Below are 22568 nucleotides of genomic sequence, written 5' to 3'. Positions count from 1 at the left end.
CAGTGTGGCTTTGCTGTATTGTTTCAGCCAGCCTTTCTCATGCCTTTCTCTTGAGCTGCCATCAAAATTGGCATCATGTGAAACGAGTAAAGAAATAAAGAGCATCTTCATTTAAAGACATACCTCTGAGTGTGCACCATTTAGTGGGCTGACGTCAAATGTTACATTTATGGCTTTGAACTTTGATCGGTTGGTCTTTGAAGAAGACGGAGCTGTCGTGATGTACAGTGCTCGCTCGGATATGTGAACTGTGGTTTGCACGCACACACACACATCGCACCACAGAGCTCATGGAGTTGGCTGGGTTCCTCTTGATGATTGAACTTTCTCTTTAATGAGCTCTGTGTCCGCTTTCGCTTGAGTACAAAATGGAGAAACATCTGTACAGATTAAAACGATAAATGCAGCATGATGCTACTTGCGTTATTTGTGACGGAACGAAAGCAGGAAAACATAGGGAAGCACGGAGCATATTTGTGTGTGTTTGTGTATTTGCAGATGGACCCGTCTGTTTTAATCTAATCTAATCCACTGTAATCTAATCCAATCCAATCTAATCTAATCTAATCTGATCTGATCTGTATGTTTTTCCAGTGTAATGGGGTAATGGGAGAAATTGGGATTTATGGTTAAAGAAAAATCGGGTGTTTTGGAAAACATCCAAAAAGCAGTGAGTGAGGTCTCATGAGATTAGGATTTTTCATTCACTAAAACGCTTAACGATTGATGTGGTTATGCCTCCTCCTCTCTCTTGTCCCATCATATTCTTCCCTCGATTGGTGTTATTAAAGGGATAGTTCACCCAAAAATTCTGTCATCATTTACTTACCATCACGTTGTTCCAAACCTGTTTGACTTTTTTCTTCTACAGAGCACAAAATATTATATTTTGAAGATTATTGATATCCAAACAGTTTTGACTTCCATTGTATGGACACACACACACACACACACACACACACACACACACACACACACAAAAATGCATTTTTCCCTGAAATATCTTCTTTTGTGTTCCGCAGATGGAAGTCATACAAGTTTTGAAAAACATGATGATGTGATTACAGAATTTTCTTTTTTGGGTCAACTATCCATTAAAGATTCATATCTGTTAGTGCACATCCTCCAATAAGTTGAGTTGTGCTCCACTCGGGAACGATGCAAGTTCAAGTTTTGCTCATGTCATTTGCTCAGATCTGTCACTTTTGTCATTTTTAAAACTTGTATGATCAGTAATAATGAAAAAATGATTCACAACTGTGTGTGTGGAGGCTGGGTCAGAGTTTGAGAATAAAAGGACATTGAGAATGTTCACCAATGCTGAAGAATGTCATACATTAACATGGTGCATGTGATGCATTACATAATATTCATCTCTTTGGAACCAGCGAGTTTGAGTGTGCATGTGTTTCTCTGAGCCTTATGCCTACTCATTTGCTAGCTAAGATACACATTAAGTACACTGCCATTTAAAACATTACAGACAAATGTATGCTCACAGAGGCTGCATTTATTTGATAAAAAATACAGTAACAACAGTCATATTGTAAAATATTATTACAATTTAAAATAACTGTTTACTATTTTAATATATTTTAAAATGAAATGTATTCCTGTGATGACAAAGCTGAAAAGTCTTCAGTGTCACATGATCTTTCAGAAATCATTCTTATATGCTGATGCTAACAAATAGCAAAACACAGGTTTAAGCTTTATGATGTAAGTTGATACCATCAAAAGATTGTTTATTTATTACTTTTACCATAATTGTATATTTGGGCTTGCTTTGGTGTTACATTTACACACACCAACTGCTGCTTCAACTGCTGTGGTTCTGTTCATTTTTCACATATCACTCAAACTTTCTGATCTGGTTCTGACCCCTTAATTGTCAGGTATTCACTTCAGTTGATCGTCACTGTGTCTTTAGCATTACAAAAAGATTGAGCAGTATTCTGCTCTGCTGCTGTGTGTCTGTGCCATATTTTCCTCTTGTGAATCAGTCTAAAACAGTTATCAGTATGTGTGAGTGTGTGAGGGGGGAGAATGTAGTTGAATTTGAGTGTCATCTGAGTTTGACCATCTGAAACATTGTTCTAATCCCTATATCCCATCTCTCTGTCAGACTCACTCTGATGCCAAAGGAGGAGGGCGTCCCAGTGTCCCGCGTGTTCGCAATGTGGTGCCGACGGCGGATGAAAACCCCCATATAGGAAATTACCGACTGCTGAAGACCATCGGCAAGGGCAACTTTGCCAAGGTTAAACTGGCCCGACATGTCCTCACTTCTAAAGAGGTAACTAGGTCTCCTGTGTATAGTGGATCTAGTAGACGAGTCCATGCTATATGAGCTCCCTGTAACACATATTGCAGACAATTCTGATTTGTTCTAGATAATGCATAGTTAAAAACGAATTATTAGTTAGTCATATAGTGGATACTTGTAGTACACTTATTTAATGGGTTGACCGTTTTGATATTTGAACTTACAACTATGCCTTGTGGTATTCATGTTGCGTCCAAAATTGCCACAGTCTGACCTGGGGCCTGTTGCTGATTAGATAAGTATTACAAGTTAGGCATCTAAGATTGGTAATAACTGCTTTAAATCGGTTTCTGAAAAGCTTAGATTGGTCTCATTTTGAAAACGAAAGTACGACTTATCCTGTGGCTAACTGATAATTGGTCAGACTAGTTCTTAAGACACAGTCTTAACATATTAAAATAGCTGTGTTCATGCAACTGGCCCCAGAAGTGGAAACTAATTTCAAATCACGTATGATAGTGGTTTGGATTGGATGTGAGAAAATCAGATTGAATGTGATACAAATAAATAATCAAATATGCTTTTTTCCTCTTTCTTTCTTTTTTGACACGTTTCATATTTCATCTAAAGCGTGCTCTTCTCTAAAACTTTTTCAGTCTTGCTAAACAAGCAAAATTGTTTGGTAGGGTAAAAATTATACCACAACTGTGGGAGTCACATTTATTTCAAAGCTGATAGAAATTATTGTAACCCAATAAATATTTAATAGGTTTATTAAACCTATTAAATATTTATTGGGTTACAATTTATAACATCCCATCATGTAGGCGAAGTCAACACTGATTACAAGGTGTTCGGTTTCATTTTATGATTTATTTCAACAAGTAAAAAAAATAAATGAAGGCATTTTGGAAAGTGTTCAAGCCAGTTTTAATATGATTTTTATATAACTAAAAGAAAAAGTTGAAATCTTTTATTAAAATCAACTCTGGGATGCGCTTGTAGTGCTCAAAGTTGAAGAAACATGCTAATATGGAGCAAGCACAGTTAGCTTTCATTAGTTAGCAAAGTCATCTTTCTAGTGTAACTCTGTTTGTTTGTAACTCGTTTTTTTTTTTTTGGTGTTTGAGAGATGTGTTTAAATATGTGCTTGTGTTTCTTTTGTCACAGGTAGCAGTGAAAATCATAGACAAGACCCAGCTCAACTCTTCTAGTCTTCAGAAAGTGAGTCTGCAGATCTCCTCTCTTTATCTGTATATCTGTCTGGAGAGAGGGCATAGAGGGGGTAATTACAGGAAGAGATGCTGAAGGATTTCCTCTGACGTGGGAATGATCGGGTTCTGCTTTATCCCCACGCACACATACCTACACCGGTCATGTGCCATTAACTTTTTGCTGTAACTACAACAGAATCCTGGAGGACATTAAAAATGTGTTTATTGCATTGTTCCTCCTGCTAGTGAAATTTTAACAATGTATGTGCTGAAAAAAAAAAAAAGTTTTTCCACACTTTATTAAGCAGAACAAACATTTTCAACTTCTAGTAATAAAGATTTCTTAAGTACTAAATCAACATATTAGAATGATTACTTAATGATCATGTTACATAAAAAAATTAATACAAACCAGTTATTTTAAATTCACACTATTACTGTTTTTGACTGAAATTTACTGACCTTTTGAACGGCAGTGTATGTAATCCCAGATTGCCACAGTACATCTGTGTTTGCACAAAAATAGAGCATATTTACTAGGGCTGTTTTCGACTAAGGATTTTCATAGTCGAATCTGATTCGTTAGATTTTGCCGTAGTCGACTGATAGTCGAATCTTTTTTTTTTTCTTTTTTTTTTTTTTAGATAGCAGCTAGATTTTTTCCATTTCAAACAAAAGAGCTAAAAAACACATATATATCACACATATATCATAACATTTCATAAACATGAGGAGCAATATCACAGCAGCTCTGCTGAAAATGTGAAGCAGAAACGCTTAATATCAGATAACGTCCATAATAATTGGACTCTGGGTTCGATTTTTTGACCATTTTCAGTGGTTATGAGGAGCAATATGAGAGGGAAATTTGGTAATCGTTGTTTAGGTACATTAAACAACGTAAAGCTTTTTAACGCACATGAGAACCGTGTGGAGTCAGCTTTTTAACGCACATGAGAACCGTGTGGAGTCAGCTTTTTAACGCACATGAGAACCGTGTGGAGTCAGCTTTTTAACGCACATGAGAACCGTGTGGAGTCAACTCACAGCCGGTCCGCAGCCCTGCTGAAAATGTGAAGCAGAAACGCTTAATATCAGATAACGTCCATAATAATTGGACTCTGGGTTCGATTTTTTTTTATCATTTTAAGTGGTTATGTGGAGCAACATGAGAGGGGAATTTGGTAATCATTGTTTAGGTACATTAAACCATGTAAAGCTTTTAACGCACATGAGAACCGTGTGGAGTCAACTCACAGCCGCTCCGCAGCCCTGCTGAAAATGTGAAGCAGATTTTTGAATACATTTTTATTTATTTACATTAGTAAGCTACAGGACATCGTCTTTCAAAACATGACCTGAAAAAATAAAATAAAAATGGTACCCAGCCCTTCTGAAAATGCGAATGCGTCTCTGTCCCCAGCACATTTCAAACCAAACTGACGCCCATGTATTCGACTATGAGGTTCATAGTCGAATCAGACCTCTCCGAATCGAATCGTCGAATCCTCGACTATTAGAAGTCAGCCCTAATATTTACATCTATTATTTAAACAGACAATAGCAAATGTTCATGCATAGATTTTTCATTGTTTTTTACTTAATTTATTTATAAACTGCTTTAAAACCTAACCCTAGCAAACCATCTTGAACCAACTTGAAATGGGATTGACCTGTGCAGCGTTTCTCAAAAGCATCGTAAGCCTACCAAAGGTCTCTACGATCAATTTAGCTCACGGTGCTTTTGAGAAACGCAGGCTTGAAGAGTTCCTGGTCAAGGCCAATGATCTTCTCAAACCTTCTCTCTTTTCTGTGTTTCCTCAGCTCTTCCGAGAAGTGAGAATTATGAAGCTGTTGAATCACCCGAACATCGGTGAGTGATCCAGAAAGAACCCGTCTAACTGGCCACACTACAATTAATAGAATTATTACAGTATTTTACTTCAGCATCTGGCATGAATCATCAGAAAATCGTTGATATCAGCATTCCCGAGGCTTTGATTTCATAGATGCTAAAGGAATTGACTGTTTGATGTGTGCTGATGTGCATTTGCTCAAACTTGCACACAGTGTAACAGTGTGTTTAAGTCTTTATGTGTGTGTGTTTGCCTGTGCTGCTGTGTCGGTGGTCCTGACTGAAGCGTCAGCTCATTAGTGCTTAGCTTGTGCTCATAAATATCAAAGCGCAGAGCTGAAATATGAAAGGGAAGACCTGCCACCTTTGAGGATGCAGCACTGAGGATTCAGAGCCTTTTCTCTCTCTGTTCAATGGCCGAGTGTTCAAATACCTGTGCTGGTATCACATCACAAAATCACAGCTGATTGATCCGAAACGCTCCTTGATCTTTCCATGACGACACACACAAAGTAGGGATTATGTATTTTATTCATTGCATTAATGTCAAACAGTAGTGGCCTGTTTTCGTTGAATAGACTGTGATGAATGGAATAGCTCTGAGCTTTAAAACGCAACTCCTAATGCCTGTTCGTTTCTCTAATTCTACTTTATTAATGTTTCTCCCTTTATTAGATGCTGCTTGTTTGGATTTGGAACATTTAAATTTTTTCCATTTAGGGTTTTGTTCTCTTCTCTCTCTCCTTCACACTCGCGTTTGTAGGTTTTATGGTTGCTGATGAGATTTTTATGAGAAAAATTTCTTGTCACTGTTACTAGCTCAGGAACTCATTCTAATGCAGTTTGTAAGTGTAATCTTTACCATATCAAGACGGATATGGTGGGTTTCATTGCAAACGCCTGAAGCGCTTTATATGAAAAGAGATGTGTTTATCACCACTGCTTTCCTTCAAAGCTCATTCTCTGTTATCCCATGAAATAATAATGCTGTGCTTTAGAGGTGTAGATGCGCTATATCAGTTATAGGATTTTTTTCTATCACCAGTTGTTGGCACTGTTAACCCCAATAGAGTAGTTTTGCAGTAAAGCCTGTTCACACCAAGTCTGATGCAACTAAAAAACACAAAAGTATAAATATTCTCAAACTCATTCTCGCTCTAAATCTATTTAAACAGTCAGATTGAGAATTGTCATTCTCTGAAAAGATGCCGGAATAAAAGGTTCAGAATACAAAGTTTAAAAGAAAATCTTTACAGATACAGATTCACACAGTGACAGTTAAACTGGACGTGACAGATCATTTGTTTGTATACATCAAAAGCGAATATGTTGCACAGCAAAACAGTCTCAGCTAGCTATTGCTAATAGAGGTGCTGATGTTTTTTTGTAGGCCAAACCGGAAGCATCACCCTGGTTCCCTGGATTCCCAAAATAGTTTTTCCATTGACTTTTGGATTATTGCAGAAAATAAGCTCTGTGACTAACACAAGTTTTTGATTCTTACATGTTTTGTTCATCATGATAATCTCCTCAAATGCACATTTTATGAATTTTGAAGCCTAAGCAAAAGTAAAAAGGTAATCATAGGCAATAAAGCCCACTACACCACGGTCACATGACTTCAACATCACCACCATTAAGCTTAAAAAATACCTATTGGCTTCAGGACAATTGAACTGGAAGAGAACTTGTTTTTGGGTTTTGTCCTACAAAATACGTCATCCCTGCAGAAATCTATTGATGCAAGATTTTGGATTAGATTTCACGGTGGGATATCCAGCAAGACACAACAGGAAAAAGCTATCAACCAATAAAATGTCACTTACTCCTTGATGTGTTGAACAAAAAAGTGATTAAGTGTGTCCTATACAAGCATGACATGGCAAAGCAACAAGCGATATATTAACTGACAGTGTCAGTGTGAATGATTTCATAGAGATGTGTTCTTTCATTTTAAAGTATTTTTGTGGATGCGCCTAAAAGTCAAATTTGGTGTGAATAGTCTCTTATATGTTTTGATTTGTGATTATCTCTCTCTCTCTCTCCCCACCAGTGAAGTTATTTGAGGTGATCGAGACAGACAAGACGCTGTATTTAGTCATGGAATATGCCAGTGGAGGTGAGTAGGCTGAAAGACTAGAACTGCCAGCTGTCAATCATGTCAAGAACTGAAAATCAGGACACTGCATTTTATAATAATGTTATTTTCACATCTTCCTCTCTCCTTTGTCTGAACTTTCTGTTCTTTTCCTCATCCTGTACCATTTCTTCTTTACCTCTTGCCTTCCTCTGTCATTTTCTACTCTATTGCAATGTTCCCATCTTCCATTTCCAAGGCGAGGTTTTTGATTACCTTGTTGCTCACGGGAGGATGAAAGAAAAGGAAGCTCGTGCCAAATTTAGACAGGTCAGTGCGAGTGCATGTGAGTGAGTCATACTTCAGTGTCAAAGCTCACATGTATGTACAAGAAGGTCCAAGTCTGAGTCCACTAGTGAAAATTTTGTATTCTATTCTACATTTTGTAATATATCTTTTGCAGATTATATCATCAGGGTGACATTTGAGTGCAAAAGTTTAATTGAAAAATTCACATGAATTAACATAAAACCTGATGATTATGTTCTCCAGCACGATTTGAGAATGATCCAAACAGCATTGTGTTTCAGTGGAAGCAAGAACATCTGAACATCTGTACAAATGGGTCCACATAATTAGTGGCACATATTTAGTTATTTAATTAGTGACCTAAAAATCTAATTTAGCCAAGAATTTCCAAAATTCCCAAACTTGTATCTATTTCCAAATTTAAATAAAATTTAGAATCCCAGATTTTTTATTATGGTCTCAGACTTTTGAACTCCATTTATTTAGCTTATTTCATAGCATTCAACTGTTAAGTACAATGTTCTTTCAAATTAATACTTTGATTAATTAAAGATGCATTTATTTGGTCAAAAGTTACAGTAAAAACGTCATCATGGTTTCCTCAAAAATATTAAGCAGCACAATCGTTTTCAAATGTAATGATAAGAAATGTTTCTTGAGCAACAAATCTGCTGATTTCTGAAGGACTATGTGACGCTGAAGACTGGAATAATGGCTGCTGAAAATTCAGTTTTGCAATCATAGGAAAAAAATCACATTTTAAAGTATTTTTAAAGTAATATTTACAATATGACTGTTTTTACTGTATTTTTGATCAAATAAATGCAGCTTTGGTGAGCATATACCATTTTGAACAGTAGTGTGTGTGGCAGGTGGTGCTAAGTGGGCATTTTCTACTAGTAGGTGTGTGTGTCTGTGTGTGTGTGCGTGCTCATTAACAGTGCTGTGTACATGTGTGTGTATGATGGCTTAATTACTGATAGAGCAGCTTAATTAAAGAGCGACAACTCCCATGAGGAGCCAAAATGACTTCACATACTCTTCCTGATTAGTCACCACACCTTCTCTCTTTATCTCTCTAGATTGTCTCAGCTGTGCAGTATTGCCATCAGAAGTGTATTGTACACCGAGATCTCAAGGTGAGAATGTGCATGTGTGTGTGAGGGTCTCAGGGCCTTTTACATTATGCACATGCCCTGTCAGCAGGCATCTTTCAGATTTTCTTAAGTAGTGCTTCTGTGTCTGTCATCAAAGTCCATTACAAGAGTCCAGATGTAGGAATGAGTCCTCTGTTTAAACGGACACTCACACACACACACACACACACACACACACACACACACACACACACACACACACACCTGCACCCTATCATGTGTGTACTCTGAACTCTGGAACGGCTGACCTCAGATCTTTTATTTAAGATGAAAGGAAGTGTCTCTCTGGATGAATTGTTCCCATGATGATACTCTGCCCACATACTGAAATTGCTTATTGGTCCAAACCATCATCCTAGTGACCCTTGTACCTTGGAGTCACTGTCTCCATGCATAACTTAATGTAATTCTCTTCTGCCCCACTCAGGACCCCCAGAAATCCAGTCTCATTTTCGTACACACACACACACACCCACTGGTTTTAATGTCTTATAGAGACATTCCATAGACATATATATAAACATATATAGAACTGTATATTCTATCCCCTAAACCTACCCATCACAGAAAACTTTCTGCATTTTTACGTTCAAAACACTTCATGTACACCTATCATACACACACACACACACACACACACACACACACACACACACACACACACATTCTTGTACATCTATCTTCATGAGGACTTTCATTGACACAATGCAATCTCTAACCGCTTACCCTAACCTTACCCATCACAACTTAGTGCCTAACCCGAACACTTACCCTAAACCTACCCATAACCTAATTATAACCTTATCCCTAAAACCAAGTCTTGACCCTCAAACAGGCCTTTAAAGGGGTCTCAGAAAGTGAGGACCGGCCAAAATGTCCTCACTTTACTCTCTTTGTCCTCACTCCAATGATCTAAAACTCAAACTGGTCCTCACAAAGATAGTTGTACAAGTACACACACACACACACACACACACACACACACACACACACGAAATAATGACACCACAATGCTGGAGTTGTATTGATTACAATAGAAAAGGGCAATGTTCAACATATTGATTTAATATGAGCACTATAAATAATAGAGCACTTACCAAAGGTTTGCAAATGTAATAGGTTCTGCATCTCTGTGTTTGTGTGTGTAAAGAATTAAGCCACACCTCTGTTGTGGCTACAGAGGTTTCTGGCTATTCAGGTTGGATTGCAGGATCTATATCGTGTTTCTCTTTCAAGTTACAGGCGTGTTGATTGTTGTGTTGTGTTCAGTTCCGGTTGCCCCAGAAAAAAGGAAATTAAAATAATTGGAATTGTTTTGTCTTCACTGGTTTCATGTAATAGTACACATGCACTAATGTTCAAAGTTTGGGGTCAGTCAGATTTTATTTTGATGTTTTAAAGAAATTGATACATTTCTGCAGCAAGGATGCATTAAATTGGTCATAAGTGACAGCAATGACATTTATAATGTTACAAATGATATCTACCTCTGATGAATGCTGCTCTTTTGAACTTATTATTGATCAAAGGCTCCTGAGAAAAACTTATTTCAAGGATTCCGCAAAACATATTAAGCAACACAACTGTTTTCAACATTGATAATAAGAAATATTTCTTGTGTGCTAAATAAGCATTTTAGAATGATTTCTGGAGGATCATGTGACATTGAAGACCATAATTGAAGCAAATTACAATTTAAAATAAGTAAAAAAAGAAAACATAAAAAAATATTTCTTCACAATATTACTGTTTTTACTCAAATTATTCAAATAAAAGCCTTGGTGACCATAAGAGACTTTTAAAAACCTAAACCCCCGGTTTCACAGACAAGGCTTAAGCTAGTCCCAGACTAAAGTGCATGTTTGAGCTGTTTTAACTGAAATCAACTTGTACTGGCATAACTTAAAATATGTCAACGCCATTGTTTTGTCTCAAGATGCACACCAGTAATGTTTTTTCTAAGCCTAAGGCATGTTTATAAAAGCTACTTAAATGTCTTAATCCTGGCTTAATCAAAGCCCTGTCTATGAAACCAGACCTAAAAAATCTTACTAACCTCAAACGTTTAAACTGTGTATACAGTGTGAACAGTATAGTCCGATTCTTGGACAAATAAATATTGAGTGACAGTCAGATTTCTTAACTGAATTGATTTAAAAGAGTTAAATCAGTCTTGATCTCATAGGTTAATGTTTTTACTTTCACTCATCTCCAAATTGAGAAGAACCAAGAACTGTGACTGGTGTGTAATAAAACATATTGGACCCCCAATGTAAAAACGAAATCCTTTTGGAAACACTATTTCATGTGTTTAGTGTAATTTGTTTGGGTAAAAAAGTCTTTGACATGGCGTTTCGAGCAGCCAATCAACATGCAGATTAGTTATGTTAAATACAGCAGAGCTACATTCAATCTGGAGTTTTAAGTGACAGTATAATAGCACTTTTGTCAGGCGTTCATGCTGGCTATGCCTCGTCCATTTCTTTGTTGCTGTGTGTTTGCATGTCGTAAAAGTTTGGCTCTGTTGGCAGAGTAATATTTAACTCTGCAAACCGAGCCCAGTTAGCACCCCACATCTGTTGCTAGGCAACACGGCTTCCCTGCGCGGCTAAAGTTTGTGTGTAGATGTTGAGTGGCAGCACAGAGAGCAAGTCTCTCACAAACACACACACAATAGCATGAGAGAACTCATTATGAAAAGCTGGACAAACACCCTGAAAGAAGAGAAGCAGGCATTTCTGATAGATAATAACAATGTTGAAGTAAAAAATGGAGATGTGTGTGTTGCTGATTGTGTGAACAATGAACTGTACGCTTCTTGTTCTCCGAATCAAGTGCCAACTCTTCTCTTTTAAAGCCTTCTACTTACCAGCATGCTGTCCTTCTTTTCTCCCTTAGGCTGAGAATCTTTTACTGGATGCTGACATGAACATAAAGATCGCCGACTTTGGCTTCAGTAATGAGTTTACGGTCGGCAATAAATTGGACACGTTTTGCGGGAGCCCGCCGTATGCCGCTCCTGAACTCTTCCAGGGCAAAAAGTATGATGGGCCGGAGGTGGATGTGTGGAGTCTCGGGGTCATACTCTACACGCTGGTCAGTGGCTCACTGCCTTTTGATGGACAGAACCTGAAGGTGAGAGGGACAATGAAGATCTGTGTTGATGTTCCTGTTTGTCTCTCTCCTATTTTTGTCTTCCTCCTTTCTATAATATCATTCTCATTGTGTTTCCCTTTCTCTTACGCAGGAGTTGCGAGAGCGTGTGTTGAGAGGGAAGTATAGGATTCCTTTCTATATGTCTACAGACTGTGAGAACCTGCTGAAGAAGTTTCTCATCCTCAATCCTACCAAGAGGGGAAGTTTGGAGGTGCGCTTGGTTTAGACATTTTACACATCTGATATCTGACTGTGGATTAGAATACAGACAATAAGGCCTCAAATTTCAATTAGCTTAAAGTATAGTCTCATCATGTCTGAATTCTCAGCACAAAATAGTAAGGTTTTTAAAACAAAACAGTCCTTTTTGAGTCTTTAATATGGTAATGTTCACACACAGTTCAGTTAGTTACAGGAGTGACAACCGCATTCAATAACCAAACTCACACCTATACATTTTCATGACTCATAACCGCATTCTCGGTAAACCCTCACTATGTGGACAGAACTGGATTTGACCACTAGTTGTCATGTCATACAGTGCAAGAGAGCCGCTCTGTGCTGCACAAATGCTTGTCTACAGTGTGTTGAGGTGTTTTTTGTGTGTGGTTTCACATTCTGTAACTTACAGCGACAGAAAATGAGCTGTGTGTCATCTGAAGGTTTTAGATCCAGTTACAGTTCTCCACAGTAGCAGCTCCCGTCAGTTTTGTGCTCTACTCACGACTCAAATGCTCCGCTCTCTACCCAGATATAAAAGCTCCTGTCGGTTAATGAAGATTTGATGAATGAACTCGCAGCTCGATTGAGCTCTTGTCATATCAGAAGTGATAATACTTTTCAGTTTTATGGATGTCACAATATTTGATATTACTTTGGTCACTGTCGCTATGGTTACATCTGAGAGAATATGGGTTTGACCCCTGTTGCACGTTCATACAGATAATATTCTAGACACTACTGTAAGTTAGTTTTTAAAAAGGATAATTTGAGACTCACACCTGTAAGAAAATGCGGTTGTCAAACCCAAAAACTGACAGTGTGAACGTAGCCATGGACTCCTTTATGCTGAGCCTGAAAATTCTCCAAAAATCCTTTAAGTTGAAAAGTTAATTTGAGAAAAAAAACATTTCCTGTCAAAATGTGAATGTTGTAGTGCATATACTATACCTATTTAGAACTGTAGATCTCAACCTTTTTGACTCCAAGGCCCTCCATTGTCCACAACAGTATTCAGAGGGCCTACAACATTTCCAGATGTTCATGATTTGATGGATGGATATTTTTTCCGCACAATTTCTACCTAATGAAATATAAAGCTTGGCAAAACCAATAAAGTGAATATTAATAAAATGTATAGATAGAAATGCTACAATGTACAATTCTACTGTAATTTTTTCCCCTTTTGATTCATGCTAGGAGAGTGACGACATCTGTTACGTTTACATAATGTTTTATGTTTTGCATTAAGGCATGTAAATGACTGAAATATGCTGTACCTTCATTCAGATAAGCAAATCTTTGGCAAAAATCTGCAGTGGAATATGTAGTCTTTTTGCATAAAAACGCATAAAAATCTGGTTATGTGATTCCTCACCATCTCTCTCATTCTTTTTCTGTGTGTCTATCATTGGCTCAGCAGCAGATCATGAAGGATCGCTGGATGAATGTAGGTCATGAAGACGATGAGTTGAAGCCCTTCATTGACCCTCAGCCTGACTACAAAGACCCCAGAAGAACAGGTGAAATAGTTAGATGTTAGAATATATCTATAAAACAAAATTACAGAAAGAAATGGTATTAAAAAGGTATTAAAATTACATTGTGTCTATGTTGCCCACTTAGACATAATGCTTCAGATGGGTTTCCCTCAAGAGGAAATCGAGGACTCTCTCGTCAAACAAAAATACAATGAAGTCATGGCAACCTATCTGCTGCTTGACTATAGGAATTCAGAGGTACCCACATACATAAACACATTCGTGCTTTAGTACCCACAGAGGCATCAAAATATGATGATACAACTGCTTTGTGCTCATGTGTCATTGAAAATTCGGTCTTGCAGCTTGACGAGGGTGTCATCTTGTCATTAAAGTCGCGCCCAGGAAGTGACCTCACTAATAGCAACGCCCCTTCTCCACCTCATAAGGTACAACGCAGTGTGTCATCCACTCAGAAACCTGTCAGAAAAACCACAGATCAGGGTGAGTTGATTTAGGAAGTTTTGTGGATTGAAGCGCCTGGTAAACACACATACACGTGCATGTTTGTCTTTACACTCTTTCCCCTTTATCCCTCAGGTTCATACTCGAAAAGGCCTCAGGGAGAAAACAAGCATGGAGTGGAGGATTCTGGGAGGAAAGGTTCAAATAGCTCCACCAAAGTTCCACCCAGTCCAGTGATCTCCAGTGAACGCAAAAAGAGTTCTACACCCTCTACTGTAAGTAAATTACAAATAAAACACAAAAAACTAATTAGTCATCTTAAATGCTACAAGTGAATTTAAGCATCACAACATTATTATGTACAGTGTATATATATATAAAAAATCATTCAAAATAATAGTTTAAGATTACATTTCACAGTGTTATTATTATTTTTAAAATGTAACTAAGTGAGTGTGCGATTATGCAGAAGCTAAACTAAATGTAAAAATAGGATAAAAGAGCATGCACAATTAAATATCCTACCAGAGGTACATTCAGAAACTAATACTTGTTTAGCAAGATTTTGAGCTGTGGTGTTGATGTGGGCAACAAGCTTGTGTGCTTTCCCATTCATGTACCTCCCTCTAGTCCTGTCATTTCCCCTCTCAACTGCCAAAAAAAGAAGTCAAATCTTTTTCAACCTACAAAACAAAAAAGGGGAACTGTACTAATTAGAACATTTATATAGACAGAGTGCTTGTTGATATTTTACAGGCTAAAATTAAACAATATACGAAACAGCTCCTCAGGGCACTCAAGCTTGTCAACAGGACTAATACAGTACCAAAGTCACGTCATGTTCCTTTGTTCAGTTTCCATGAACTTGAACACGCAATTACATTATGGATTGAGGAAGCTTTTGACATAATAGCAGGGTAATTTTTAAACATCTTAACTACTGCTTCTGCTCTCAGTTAAACAAGGGTGCTCTGGAAAGCTTGTTGCTTTCCACACTGATATTTTTCAGGCAGCAGATGGCTGGAAGGGCTCTCTCTCTGACCGAGAGATGTTTGGCATGGCCAGTGCTCATGGCTTTCACAGTCACTTCTGTGAAAATGCTACAGAGGAGGCTATTTTGAACTTTCACACACCACATCATACTTGTGTACCTTTTTCTTTTTTTTTTCCTCAATAGAAAGTGCAAATACTATTTTTTGAAATAGGCCCTTTCGGAGTACCAACCAAATAGTAGTTGGATGCAAACATTTTCACGCCTTGAGTAATAAAAATGGTTTTGTATCTAGTTTGTCATTAAACATTCACCCAGGGTTCATAGTAGGGCTGTCCTTTGCTTGGTTCATAGCATGGTTTCCTTTAATCGCTCCACACCCATACTTGGATTACTGTTGCAGTTCCAGAGCTAATAAATGCAAACGTGCATTTATCAGAATAATCTTGTAAGAAGAAGCCATTTTAGAAATATTAATTTAATAATAATTAAAATTAATAATGATTACAACAAAAACTATTCAACTTCAAACATTACAATGCCCATACTAACGTTCATTAACTCTACAATAATTAAAACCCCTTCATTAGCTAATTACTCTTCCACAGTGATGCCATAGAAATATTCAGAGCTACCGCAAAAAAAGAAGCTCAAACACAAAATTCGTACATTTTTTTGGCACATAAGGTCTATAAGCGGGATAATCCACGGCTAGCTATGCGTTAAACAATTTGAATGCACTCCACGTTGTGCATTAAAATAGTTTAATGCACTGCTAGCCATATATTATTATAATATTTATTAATATTTTGAATTAGTTTTTATATTTTCAGTTTTCATTTTCATTTTAGTTTAAGTTTTGGTAATTATGTTATGTACTTTTGGCAGTTTTATTACTTTATTTTATATTTATATTTAGCTTTAATTTATTTTATTTTAGTTAAGTCTTAGTAATTTTAGTACTTCAAATTAAACTTATTTTATTTCAGTTAGTTGCCAAGTTAGTTGCCTTTAAAATGTATAATTTTAAAGTTAAGTTAAAGTAGTTCATCTAACATTTATATTTTATTTCAGCCTTTTCTTTTTTACAAAACAAATTTTATTCATTTAATCATATCAACACTTGTGTGTTTGTGATTTCAGAATAGTATCCTGTCCACGGGCACAAGTCGCAGCAGAAACTCCCCCATTTCTGACAGAGCCACTCTGGGAGTACAAAACGGCAAGGACAGGTACATCCAAAGACACACCACATTTGTTGAAAGATTGTAAAATCTCGAAGGCAAAGTACAGAAAAACACCTACCGTTCTCCTGTGTCTCACACACCCGCATACGGGCACAGTTCATCCCTCTAGATAAGATCACTAACAAAACCAGTCACCATTTTTGTCTAATTTACACTGCACACACACAGTCTACTTCTATCTCCTGTCTCTGTGCTGTTGGCCGTTACCTGCCATGGAGAAGACTGGCATGCTTTTGATCCCCAGAAAGGCCGAGTTGTGCCAGATTGGCATGTCACCCTGGATTTCAGCTGGATTAGTGACTCCTAGAGTACCATCTCATTCAAACCCACACACTAATTAAAACAGAAAAAGTCCATCACCAGAATTTGTATTCTTTTATAAACCCATTAATTGCACATGTACAGTGCAAACATAACACCAAGCATTAGAGCAGGGATTGGCCAACATCGATCCTGGAGTGCCGCTGTCCTGCAGAGTTTTAGCTCCAGCCCTGATAACAAAAACTCACCTGCCTTTAGCATTAGCAATCCTGAACACATTGATTAGCTTGTTCAGGTGTGTTTTATTAGGGTTGGAGCTAAACTCAGCAGGACAGTGGCATTGCCCATCCCTGCACTGGAGTGTCATCTAAACCCGATATAAACCTCCCACAGTCATCGCCACAAGCGCTAAGAAGTCATTCGTCCTTCTCTTCCTGTGCACCTCTATAACCATTCATCCGTTATAACTCCTTCCTCTCCAGCATTCATATTGCTGCTAATGCTCACATTCCACACACTCCAGTGTACTGTCTCTTAACTGTATAAATTATACATAACCATATGCATGAGATGTGTTTTTAAAAACGGATATAGAGCTTTCTGCCTACTAGAGTCATGTTGCACAAAGATGATGTCTTCTAGTCTGCCGAAGTGTAGAATGGTGACCATCGGCATGTAAATTATGCAAATGATTAAATTATAGTCATAAGTGAAGTCAATATGCATGTACCTTGTAGTTTGAATACTACAATATTAATTTTCATAAACTGAGACAACATATATCTGGAATTGAATTGAAACTTTCAATGCGCCTTTTGCTCTGTCAAAAAAGTGCCGATTCCAGTGCAGAAAGTGCTATCCCGTTAGTTATAATGAAGGCCTGTTCAGACCAAGTCTAAATTAACAGGGATAAGATTTCAAAAGGAAACAAAGCATCCCTAGAAACTCCTTTGTACCAATCCCTGAATAACATACCACGATTGTTTGTTGTACTTTTATTCATTTTCCGATACAGAAGAATATTAGATATTGAAATAAGATATTAGCTTTTAGGTCATGTGTCGGGAAATGACCTATCTGTGTACGGCCAAGTAGAATTTGACTTTGTTAAAGGAACACTCCACCGTTTTTTGAATTAGGGCTTATTCACCTTCTTTCCTACATTTTCCTACTTTCCAGCATTTTTGTCTCAGTGCATGCATTGTTTTAGTTTGACAGGGTCGGCACTAGCTTAGCTTAGCATAATGAATGGAATCCTTTGTTGCCAGCTAGCATGTCCTGAGTAAAAGTGATATAAAAAATTTAAAAAACCCACCTAATTACTTCTTGTGGCCTGCGTATTCACAACAAGTACAAATAGCGATGCAGATTAACACTAGGCAATTTCCTAGGCAGATATTGACTTGGGACTATATTAGGGGGAAGCACAGGCGAAGCACTGCTACTTGGGCGCAGAGATATCACGCCCAAGTAGCAGTGCTTCGCCTGTGCTTCCCCCTAATATAGTCCTTAATATATAAGTCAATATCTGCCTAGGAAATCGCCTAGTGTTAATCTTCATCACTATTTGTACTTGTGAATACGCAGGCCACAAGAAGTAATTTGGTGGGTTTTTATTTTTTATATCACTTTTACTCAGGACATGCTAGCTGGCAACAAAGGATTCCATTCATTATGCTAAGCTAAGCTAGCGCCGACCCTGTCAAACTAAAACAATGCATGCACTGAGACAAAAATGCATTTGCCCACCTATCTAAATGTAGGAAAGAAAGTGAATAAGCCCTATTTCAAAAAACGGTGGAGTGTTCCTTTAACAGAAGCTTGCAGTATTTGCAGAGCTACATAAAAGTTAAACATTAAAGCTCTGTATATTCTTGCTATTGCAAAGAATAGCAAAAATGACATACAGAATAGCATATGCTACCGTTCAAACGTTTTGGTGTGTTTGAGTCACGAAGTTAAAATGCAATGTTACAAAATATTTCCATTTCAAATAAATGCTGTTCTTTAGTACTTGCAGTTCATTAAATGTATCACTGTTTCAACAAAAATATTAAGCAGCAACATTTTCAGCATTGATAATATTAAATGTTTCTTGAGCACATATAGGAATTTTCATCAGATGAACACTAAAGATATTTAGAAAAATAATCCATCTCTGTCAGTCCATAAGTTGACACTTCAAAAACCATGCAAAATGACAATAATCCATATGACAGCAATTAATGAATCAATCTCTTCTGTAGCGAAATGATGATGTGTGTAAGAAAAATATTTATTTTAAATGTTTTTTCTGGCCAAATATCATACACTGATTCATAAGAGTACTGTGAAGCGCTATGTGAGTACGTTTTGAAGCATGACATGCTCATTCTTGTCATGCGAGTTACACAATGTGCTGACTCATGAAACTGTTTAACAGTTTATAGTTAAAAAATGTCAAATATTATTTTTCTTACTTCTATTGGAAACATTGTTTCATCAACTCGGCTCATGGATTACTGTCGTGTCCGGGTCTCGCACACTTGCAATATGTACTCAGAGATAGGTTATTTTACTAAAAATCTATGTCCTCATCTGAAGAAAGTAAGTCAAATACATTTGGGATGGCATGAGTGTGAGTAAATTATGAGAGGGTGCAGTATCCCTTGAACTAGGTGTGAACAAGCCTTCAACTGTTTCTGTTAGAGCTGTGCTGTGATGCTTTAGTTCTCTATGGGTGTATATGTGTAAGTATGTCAGTGACACTGTGTTAAATACCCCATGAACTCAAGTTATGCTTTCTGGAATAAGAACATCACATGTTCTTAATATCAACTTCTGACTAGCCATAGCAAGTAACAAATCATGTGATGTAATCTAAAGGCTATTTTAAAAAAGGCCTTCACTATGTCCCACCCCAACTTCCTGTTTAAGTAGCGAATATTTCAGCACTGGAAAGAAAACTGCTTTCATTAAATGATTTCATGGGGTCTTTAAGTGTTATAACCTTTTGTCCTTTGAATGCTCCTGCAGGATTTGCTGATTTATTTTTTCATGCGATTTTCTGAAGGCATTCAGACAGTGTGTCGGGTTAAATATTCCCCACACGTCCCTCTACTTTTCCATTTCTTTCTCTCTCTTCTGGTTCCTTTGTCTTTGAACTCTCATTTTGTTTTTCTTCTGTCTGAGCTGTGTGAACGTGTGCAACTTTGTGTCTCTGTGAGCGTATGTATAGCTTTAAATGGATTAGGGTGGCTTGTGATGGAAAAAAAGCACCATTAACTCTGTTGTAAGGTTGCTGTAGTCGTCTGTAATAGGCTTAGCTTCTCTCTGCCACATAGCAAGGTGATAGCATGTTATTTCTCCACCACAAGCTCAACTAATCCCTGCATAGTGGTGTGTGGGTGTGTGTGTGTTTCTTTTGTGCTTTTCTGTGAAATCAGCACTCTGTTTGACCTCTCTCTCACTCCCTCTTCCCCTCTCTCTCCTGTACCATTCACCACTGTCTCTCACTTTAGATGCCCAGATGCATCTATCTATCTATCTATCTATCTATCTATCTATCTATCTATCTATCTATCTATCTATCTATCTATCTATCTATCTATCTATCTATCTATCTGTCTATCTGTCTATCTATCTCTATCTATCTATCTATCTGTCTATCTATCTATCTATCTCTATTTATCTATCTATCTCTATCTATCTATCTATCTATCTATCTATCTATCTATATATATATATCAATCTATCTTGCATCTATCTATCTATCTATCTATCTATCTATCTATCTATCTATCTATCTATCTCTATTTATCTATCTATCTTGCATCTATCTATCTATCTTTTTATCTATCTATCTTGCATCTATCTATCTATCTATCTATCTCTGTCTGTCACTCAGTCCATCTTCCTATCTATTGCTCTATCATTCGTCTGTCTGTCTATTTATTACTCTATCTATTGCTCTTTGGCTTTAACTCTATCATCCATCTATCTGTCTGTCTGTCTATCTATTGGTCTATCTATCTACCATTCTCTCTGTCTGTCTATCTATCTGTCTGTCTGTCTGCCTATCTATCAATCAATCTGTCTATCTCTGTCATACTGTCGGTCTGTTTATCACTCTATCTAATGTGTGCAAAGTGCTGTTTCTAATGGAATGCTTCTCCCTCCCTCCCTGCCTTCCTCCACACATACGCACACACTCGTGTTTATGTGTGTGTCGATTTGTGCGTGTGTGTACGGAGGGGCCGCTGTCTCTCTCCCCTCAGCCTGAGCATCCCCGGGTCCCGCGCCTCGACGGCTTCGGCCGGCGCCGTGCTCTCCTCATCAGTCTCTTCCTCACGCATCCGCCATCACAAGTCACTCTCCACCTCTGCCCATCCCTGTCCCACAGACCTGCACTCACACCGGCCCAGGCAAGTCCCCAAGCCGCCAAAGAGAGAACCCAAATCTGGGAACTGTAGCATGTCTCAGGGGGTTTATGTATTCTTAGAAATCATTTACTTGGCGTGGAAAAAGCTAGCAGGAAGCCAGGGAGTGACAAGAGTCTACAAAGTCAACACTGGGAGACGGTTGTGCTACAAAACAAGACAAATTTTCATATTCCTGCTGAAAACACAAGCACAGCTAGTCACCAACATATGTTTTGGCTGGTGGTCCACAGTATGTGATACTGTTGAGCTGGTGTCCCCTCCTGACTAAAAGAGAAAGGGATAGTTCATTGAAAAGTGAAATGTCATCAGTTACTCACCCTTGTTGTTCCTAATCTGACTTGTCTTAGCTTTTTTTTTTAAACATATAATAAATGTGAAAGTTGTTTTGGACCCCACTAACTTTCATTGTAAGGACAATCATACAAGTCATACAGGTTTGGAACAACATGAAGCTATTCCAGAAAATGATGTCAGAATTTTTATTTTTGAGTGAACTGCCCCTTTAACCAGCAACCAGCAAAAACAACAAAAACAGCCATGCTTTTTTCCCCCTCAGGGATTTCAGGAGTAAATAAGAAATAATAATATTTATTACAGCTTTCATGAAGTCATGAGTGATTGTTAAGATGGGATGTGAACCGTGATACCTGGCCCTTAAGAATGGGAACATTGATGTTGTTTCTACCTTACAAACATGTGAATGTGCAGTGTGGATAAATTACAATAATGTAAACCCCCCCTTTAACCGTTGTTTCCTGTCCTCTCTAGACTATCACTGATAAAAGTTCCACAAAGCCACAAATAAAACCGCATATTCACACTAAACACTGACCACGTCAGAAACACACCATCAATTGTAGCGCTGCAGCGTGGAGTGTGAATGGTTCGTGTTAGCCTGTTAGTGCCGCTGTAAGTGAATGGTTGGTCTGTTGCATGCAGTGAGCTGAGCCTCTTCCGAGCGTGGTTGGGGACCATTGAGAGAAGGTACCGCTGCTCTGTTACATCATCTCTCTCACTTCTCTGTGCTTCTCTGCCCCCTGTGCACTGTCTCCCCTCTGGAGTGAATCGTACCTCAGTGCAAGGGCCATATATTCAGATCTGTGCACTGTATATATGAGTGATTGAGTGAGTGAGTGAGTGAGAGACCATATACAGCACATAGTGTGGCTCATTCTGTCTCTCAAGGTTCTTTCACGTGACTCAGTCTGGACGCAAGCGTTGACCTCCGTGGATGCTTCAAATAGCTAACAGGAAGGAAAATTTTGCAAGGCTGCTTCAAGTAAACTGAAAATATTGTATTTGAACTTCGAACTGATCACTAGCGATGGCAAGGTCATGGGTTCTGTCCCAGTGAATGCATGAACTGATCAAATTTGTATCTTGAATGTCAAATGCATAAATGTAAACGTAAAAAAAAAAAAAAAACGATCTCAGAAAACTTTTGGTTGC

At 37.9% G+C, this 22568-nt stretch overlaps 1 protein-coding gene across 11 annotated transcripts in view; it reads left to right on the top strand.

The window, feature by feature from the left end:
* The window catches only part of mark2b (MAP/microtubule affinity-regulating kinase 2b), a 51930-nt gene that overhangs the window by 17224 nt on the left and 12138 nt on the right, over nucleotides 1-22568 (top strand). For 3 of the 11 annotated variants that reach the window (XM_081350917.1, XM_081350915.1, XM_081350913.1), the window contains exons 2-15: nucleotides 2126-2296; nucleotides 3437-3490; nucleotides 5305-5353; nucleotides 7389-7454; nucleotides 7672-7742; nucleotides 8804-8860; nucleotides 11777-12013; nucleotides 12126-12245; nucleotides 13677-13776; nucleotides 13880-13992; nucleotides 14100-14238; nucleotides 14335-14474; nucleotides 16334-16422; nucleotides 20955-21101. In XM_081350917.1, coding sequence (XP_081207043.1) covers nucleotides 2126-2296; nucleotides 3437-3490; nucleotides 5305-5353; nucleotides 7389-7454; nucleotides 7672-7742; nucleotides 8804-8860; nucleotides 11777-12013; nucleotides 12126-12245; nucleotides 13677-13776; nucleotides 13880-13992; nucleotides 14100-14238; nucleotides 14335-14474; nucleotides 16334-16422; nucleotides 20955-21101 — 1553 coding nt within the window. Of the gene's footprint in view, nucleotides 1-2125; nucleotides 2297-3436; nucleotides 3491-5304; nucleotides 5354-7388; nucleotides 7455-7671; nucleotides 7743-8803; nucleotides 8861-11776; nucleotides 12014-12125; nucleotides 12246-13673; nucleotides 13777-13879; nucleotides 13993-14099; nucleotides 14239-14334; nucleotides 14475-16333; nucleotides 16423-20954; nucleotides 21102-22568 lie in introns of all 11 variants that reach the window. The other 8 variants (XM_081350916.1, XM_081350914.1, XM_081350910.1 and 5 more) reach the window with 3 other exon arrangements.

Source organism: Scardinius erythrophthalmus (genome assembly GCF_964197995.2).
Source record: "Scardinius erythrophthalmus genome assembly, chromosome: 2".
NCBI classification, from domain to species: domain Eukaryota; kingdom Metazoa; phylum Chordata; class Actinopteri; order Cypriniformes; family Leuciscidae; genus Scardinius; species Scardinius erythrophthalmus.
The sequence above is the reverse complement of the archived record's forward strand: the minus strand, read 5'-3'. Positions and strand labels throughout refer to the sequence as shown.